General features: G+C 39.2%; 4 protein-coding genes across 4 annotated transcripts; 1 reads left to right on the forward strand and 3 right to left on the reverse strand.

Moving 5' to 3' along the window:
- Positions 1-34: 34 nt before the first annotated feature.
- Positions 35-280, forward strand: JH06_4663 (serine-tRNA ligase; the record flags this gene model as incomplete). Its single annotated transcript, XM_014669802.1, has 1 exon — positions 35-280. The coding sequence occupies one exon, from the start codon at positions 35-37 to the stop codon at positions 278-280; it is 246 nt and encodes an 81-aa protein (XP_014525288.1).
- A 25-nt stretch (positions 281-305) lies between these two features.
- On the reverse strand, positions 306-1,492 carry JH06_4664 (hypothetical protein; the record flags this gene model as incomplete). The annotated part of the gene is made up of 4 exons (XM_014669803.1): positions 306-688; positions 718-837; positions 868-1,104; positions 1,135-1,492. 4 exons carry the CDS (start codon positions 1,490-1,492, stop codon positions 306-308), a joined length of 1,098 nt encoding a protein of 365 aa, XP_014525289.1.
- Positions 1,493-2,056: 564 nt separating this feature from the next.
- On the reverse strand, positions 2,057-4,868 carry JH06_4665 (hypothetical protein; the record flags this gene model as incomplete). The annotated part of the gene is made up of 9 exons (XM_014669804.1): positions 2,057-2,518; positions 2,550-2,603; positions 2,634-2,708; positions 2,738-3,370; positions 3,402-3,781; positions 3,812-4,313; positions 4,344-4,535; positions 4,568-4,654; positions 4,686-4,868. The coding sequence occupies 9 exons, from the start codon at positions 4,866-4,868 to the stop codon at positions 2,057-2,059; spliced, it is 2,568 nt and encodes an 855-aa protein (XP_014525290.1).
- Positions 4,869-4,985: 117 nt separating this feature from the next.
- On the reverse strand, positions 4,986-6,548 carry JH06_4666 (chaperone HSP70; the record flags this gene model as incomplete). Its single annotated transcript, XM_014669805.1, has 1 exon — positions 4,986-6,548. The coding sequence occupies one exon, from the start codon at positions 6,546-6,548 to the stop codon at positions 4,986-4,988; it is 1,563 nt and encodes a 520-aa protein (XP_014525291.1).
- Positions 6,549-7,021: the final 473 nt, after the last annotated feature.

The following is a 7,021-nucleotide window of genomic DNA, read 5'->3' on the forward strand; positions in this document are numbered from 1 at the left end:
ATGTAGTAATTGTACTGATTATCAATCGCGTGCAATGGAGATTCGATGTGGCTCAACCAAGAAGGCCAATGAGGACAAGAGATATGTTCATATGCTCAATTCAACACTCTGTGCTCTCACTCGTACTCTCTGTTGTATTCTGGAGAACTATCAGACAGAGGATGGTATTCAGATTCCTGACAAACTATCATCTTTGATGGGAGGAATTGATTTTATTCCTTTTACACGAGAACTTCCCAAATCGATGCTTCAAGCAAGAGAGGAACGACTAAAGAAGTAATATGTTTGATAAGAAACACAATTAACTAGTATACTTTTCGAGAAAGGGAGGTGAAATAGTTGTTTCCCTGTAGGAGGGAATTACAATCTCTACAGACCGTAGATGAGGGAGGATTGATAAATCCACACTTACTACATCGAACCATTCGATCAACAGTAATAGGAGAAAGGACTTCACTATCATCATCCAATGGAGTTCGTAACAACTGGTTACTTTGGGTTTTTTTCAATAACGTTACAATCTCATCATCATCCATCTCATAAACAGGACGTGGAATATTTTTTCGTCTCCACAGAATGATGAAGATGATGATAGCAATGATCAATACAACTACTAATACCAAAAAAACTCTTTTGATCCATGGAGCACGTGCCTTCTCTACTAAAGCAGATTGAGTTGATGCAAACACTTCATCATCAAACCATCTTCAATCATACCCTTATTATCATTATTGAAGGCATTGCACTGAACACGATAGTCAGCTTTCGTTGAAGGAACATCAAAACTCACAGATTGCTCATGAGAAGAATCATACAATTTGCTTTCAATTTTCAGACCTATCATTGTATTTCTATCTCAATTCATACCTTTATTGTTAAAAAGAAGGCAAAGGACAGGGATCTCCAGATTGGAATCAAGCGTCACTTCCACCTGTTGATCCTTCATAACAGCAGTCTTAATACTAAATTCAGCATCAGTGGTTCTCACCACTTGATGAATCTCATTGGGGTCTTCTTTCATGTATCCACTTCTACTCAATCCAATGCATGTTGTATCATAAGATGTTGAAGGTGAGAGACCTGTTAACAGAATATAACGCGATTCTAAACATTATTCCCATCAACGAATTCTACCATGTACGAATTTGCCTAAAGAATTCATCTGAAGGTACTGCAAATTCATATTCTCACCGACTTTCCAGGCACCACACCAAACAGAAGCATCAGTGGTAACATTAACTCGCAACATGATTGTTACTGGCATTACTTTAGTGATCGTAAATGACAAAGATAAAGAAGAAACAGAGGTTGCCTTAGTTGGCTTGATCTTGGTTTGGAGAGGAGAACTTAAGACATCTCCGAAGGTAGAAATAGCATCTGATTTTTCATCTTCATTAGAAGTGTTATCATCATCATCATCAAGAACCACATTTGCAGCAGGTGAAGTTGATTTTGGCTCCCATTGGGTTGGCTCTGTGGCTGCTTCAGTCATTGAGCTATCTGCTTGATCTGAGCTTCTTTGACTTCCTTCATTACGAATTGCATGTTTTCTTCTTGACACTGTATTTTCCGTTTGATCCACATTTTTACTATACACTAAACACAGCATACAGAATCTACAAAAGTTGGTTTTCATGAGATGGATTAGATTTCCTTTTCCGGAGGACTAGAGATAAATTATTCTGCCACGTTACATACATTTCTTTGGTAGTTCTTCATCCTCTAGAATTATTTCCCGTTTATTTTTCCGCTTTGGTTGTGTTCTATACAGCTCAGCATCTAAGTCAGTAATATCAACGAAGATAGAACATACTGTTATCTGTTCGCTTTAGTGATTTCGACCTAGTCGAATCGTCTACAATTGCTAATTCTGTATCCTATATATTGACCCCTTTTCAGTCAATAATATACATCCATAGATCTCTTCTTGGCCGATACTAATGACGAGCAGATAAGAACTAATTGAATCAGATTAAGTAGTCCAATCACGTACAAATAAGAACTATAATAAAATGACGCATATTGCAGTATAGAAACAAACAATGTATGATTCACATTAATCAGTAGCATCTGAATAGTCTGAGTAAGAGTATGAATAATCTGAATCACTCTCCTTTGATTCTTTCTTAGACTCTTTGGATTCCTTTGCTACCTTTTCTTCCTTAGGTTTCTTTTCAACCTCATCAGAAGAATATGAATAATCCGAACCACCCTCTTCTTTCTTCTCCTTCTTTTCTTCCTTCTCTTTTTCTTCATCATCACTGTAAGAATAGGAATAATCCGAATACGAATAATCTGAGTAATCTGAGTATTCTTCTTCCTTGTCTTTCTTTGTGTCCTTCTTGGTATCCTTCTTTGTAGCACGAGCAGCACGTTCTTTTGCTCTTTCCTCTCTTTCCTTACGCTCCTTTTCTTCCTTCTCTTTTCGCTCAATAGCTTCAGGATCACGATTCTCTCCAGGTACAGGAGTCTCTGTCCATTCAGGAAGAGGAACATATCCCTTGAATGGAGTATTCAACTATTCAGTTAATCCATTCATCATCACTCACAATCAGAGATAATGAACCAATGTAATACATACCCAAATGACATTCTGACAACTCCTAAGGATCATTCCGTGATCAATTATTTACCTCATTCGCACGATTCTCCACATTGAGTACACGCTGAAGAGCTTTTTCTACAGCAGCATTTCCTGAGGTCGTCAACTATACTGATACACTCCTCCTATCCTTACAGCATGAATATTACGAGCCTGCACACGCACATCCACATCCACATCTCGACTGTTGAGATCCTGCGTATACTGCAACATCTTCTCCACAGTTACATTCTCAGGATCCACTGAATGAAGCTTCACAAGCAGGAGAAGCAATACCAGACGAGTTGATTTCGATGTCTCCATGTACTTCTTCAGAATCAATCGACAACACTCCTCCGTCTGAGGAATTACAAGCTCACTGTGATGGAGCAAGAGACGCAACAGTCCATCATAGATAACAACATGATCATCTGTCATCACCAGCTTCATGGTCCACAATAAGGCCTCCTTCTTAGCCTCATCATCCAGATTATCCAACAAACGATCCATACCCATCAGACAGGCATGAGCAATGGATGCATCATTCTGACGCACCTCAAGAAGCTGAACAAACACACGCAAACACAAACGACTTGATTTTGGATTCTTCTGAACAATCACTAGCAATGTCTTCACCAGCATCACCACAACATCAGAAGAAGGATGAACAGCGAAAGGCTGAAGAGAAGCAAGCACATCCTCAACCGTATCTTCTGATAGCAATCGACAGAGGATTCGTGTCTTAGTATTTACAATGTACACAGGTTCTGAGATTCGAGGGAAGAAATCCTAGCAATCAGACAGTGTTCCAATAGGTTACCTTCACATAGGAAGCAAACATTGTTGGTTCTAGAGCTGATAGCTCATCGATTGTGTTCAATACTACATAACTGGAGTAATAATCACGATTCAATAACTGAACAAGTGTATAGACAGCATGATCAACCATAATACATCCTGTAGGTGCCAAGTGAAGAATTAGACTTGCTGCTGCCATCACTACACTTGTGCTCATTGACATTAACAGACTATCAGCCACTGTTAACAACTGAATAAGATCAGGATCAACACTTTGTTTCTTCTCTGACTCTTCCTTCTCTTCTGTTACCTCCTTCTTCTCTGGCTCCTTCTCTTCAGGTTTCTCCTCACTCTCTGAATACGACTCACTCTCTGAATACGACTCACTGTTACCATAGAAGCCTACATCTCACTTGCTCCACATTCACTCACTATCCAACTTCGAGTTCTGAATCTTCAGCTTCGTTTGCTTCACAGGTGCCATGGCAGCCTTCATTGAAGGAGCCTCTTTAACCTCTTCAAAAGCACTTGCATCAGCGGCCGTTGGCTGAAGGAACTGAGTACGAGCATACTTCATCAACACAGTAAGAGCGACAGCTTGAGCACTGTCATCCATCAGAGGAAGCATATCGAGCATACGACGATAACAACCATCCAATAAATCATAACGAGTAGGACAGATTTCACTGTAAGCAATAATTGCACTACTGAAGACAAGGGCATTAACTTCACGCAAAAGTGTCTTCAGAATTGGAATCACATTCTCCTCTTGAGATGGATCATAGTGATAAAGTTTCAAAAGGGCATGAGCAGCTACCTTTCGGACAAATGGGACACTGTCCACAGCACACTTCTGAACCGTCATCAATTGTACCTGCCAAATAATGGGTACACGAATGCTTGTCATCACACGCAGAGCTAGTGCACGGATTCTCTAACCATTTGAGAGGAAAAACAAGTTTACTGGATTCTTTCCATTTGTATCTTGTTGGAAGGTATTGACCGAGAGCATGGCGTTCTCTCGGCAACTTTCATTGTAGTCGCAGTAGTGAGTCAAGTATAGATAAACATAATGCTTCAACTCAACATTGGAAGCAATAACAAGCTTGACAACATCCGGGAAGAATTCAGAAACATCTACTCCCTTTGAAAGTTGCTACAGATAAAAATCAGGACCCACAACACTACCGCAATCAACCACTTCATAACACCAATTTTATCATCTTCCTTGTTACGTCCACTTCCCTTATTTAAAATTTCACGGACCTCTTCCACCTATCGCTCACAAAACACAGCATTCATATACAGAGCGATCTTCTTCAAAATAATGCTCCTCTCCATCTTGCAAAAACTCTTCGTTAATGGCTGTGATGCTGTCAGACACAGCAGCAACTGTAGCATTCATACCCTTACTAACTCCGTTTCCAAAGGAGGACATGAACTTTCCAGCCATGCTACCCACAGATCCCCACAGATTATTTGCGTTCATTTTGTTTCTGAGAAAAGGTTTGTGTCTTCTGGCGTTTCTGCGACAACTTTGGAGTTGGCGAAAAAAACCCAATTGTATCAAAACTTGTTCTAACAAACAGTTCTATTTCACGCAACATTAAAAATTTACAGACATAGGATCACATAAAGCCTGTCTTGTTATCGGGTTGAGACAAGTAATAGTAAAGTAATAACCTTCTTCTAAATCACAACGAAGAATACATTCATGTACTACAGTACCTTCGGGAATGGGAAGAGTAATCTTCCTAACCAGAGAACAATTAGTTGCATCCATAGTTTCTACATCCATTCTTCCTTCGAATAACGCAGTTTTCAAAGTATTTCTATTCTCTCTATCCAAATTCACTGTGAGAAAGCAAGAGCAAGGGAGGTTCGAAAACCGAGGGAATAGACGATACACCATGTTAGTATCGACTCCTAACCCAATGTCACAACCAAGAGCTGTCTGAACAGTAATATGTCCCTCAGCTTGACTCATATTCCTAGCATGAAGAAAAGCTCCTTCTCCAACACTTGTATAAGGATCAAGATCGATAATTTGTGTTGGTTTAAAAAATCTATTTATCAAGTCTCGTACACCTGGTAACTTGGATGAACCACCAACCAATATAACCCCTGTGATATTTCCAATATTAAAGGCCCCAAGCTGTAAATCATTACGCTTCTTATTTTCCATCATGATCGTCTCATCCACAATTCTCCATGTCTGCTCAACACTATTCTTTGTACAACCATTCAATTTATCTTGAGTAAATTCTATTGAACTATAATCCTCATCGATATCATCACCAAATATTCCATCCAATGAGATGGTATAATACTTCTGTGTACCCAGTGCTTCCTTTGCATCCTTAGACGCCAATAGCAATTTAGCTCTTCGAATTATGCTCCTACTATTATTCTGTAGCAAGGGACTTCCAGATAAGGTTTCATAATCCCCAATTACTTCCTTCATCACTTTTACATCGATATCACTTCCTCCCAGATGAATATCGCCATTTGTCTGCAAGATACGAATCTTATTATCACGATATTCCAACAGTGAAACATCAAAAGTACCACCACCAAAATCATATACCAGAAATGTGGATGTTCTTCTCATATCTTGCTTCAAGAGATAGGATAAGGCAGCTGCTGTTGGCTCAGGAAGCAGCCCAAAACACTTGTACCCAGCTAGTTCCACAGCCTTTAATGTTGCCTTTTTCTGACGAGATGAATAATTGGCCGGAACAGTAACAATCACAGTGTCAACTTTCGCATAACGCTTCTTTGCATGTTCCATAATGTGTTTAATAACTTCAGCTGCAGCTTCTTCAGGAGAGAGAGAGCAATCATCAGTCAGTCTAAAAAGAGGATTCCCGTCAGAACCCCGAATAACGTCACAGCCAAATGTACCCTCATCATAATTCATTTTTCTGTATTCTTCATATGTTTGACCAAGGAGTCGCTTGAAATTGCGAACTAGCGGGCCTGATCTAGGATTTGGTAAGTCACATGCATGAAGGCCATTAGCATCCTTTATAACAGTTGACGGAAATAGATAACTGCCATTCCAATCTATACAACTGACTTTATTTGTTAGCCACATATGTCCAGTTGAATTAGTTGTTCCCAGATCAATTGAGACGAGTTGATTCAGTTCCATTCCAAAGAATAACATGTATCATAATTGTAGTTGGCAAACATTAGGAAAAACCGTGATTCTTCATTATCATATCATAGTCTCAGAATCTAGATTAATCCACAGAAACAGTGGAACCTACTAATAAAGAGACCAACCTTCACAACATGGTACTGAAGCACCACGTACCTGTTACCATTCTATATTGCTTTGTTACTGTGCTATTAAGAGATAGGAATATATTTGAAAGATGTATTACTAACTAAAAAGAAAAACAACTTCATGGTGCTTCTCTTCTTTATTCTTGCTCCAAATGGAATCCACTGTTGTTTCTAATTATCTATTGAATCCCACTCCTCTGATTGAATGAGAAATAATAGATATAGCCAAATGATATTATCTGTAATTGTATACTGCTAATAGTATTTTACCCCACCCCATTAAATTGTCCATCGTTATTGAAGCAGAAAGTGTGCTATAGATATGTCCTCGGAACAAGCAATTCACTCTGT

The sequence above is a fragment of the Blastocystis sp. subtype 4 genome, assembly GCF_000743755.1.
Source record: "Blastocystis sp. subtype 4 strain WR1 chromosome Unknown seqid_0405, whole genome shotgun sequence".
NCBI classification, from domain to species: Eukaryota; class Bigyra; order Opalinata; family Blastocystidae; genus Blastocystis; species Blastocystis sp. subtype 4.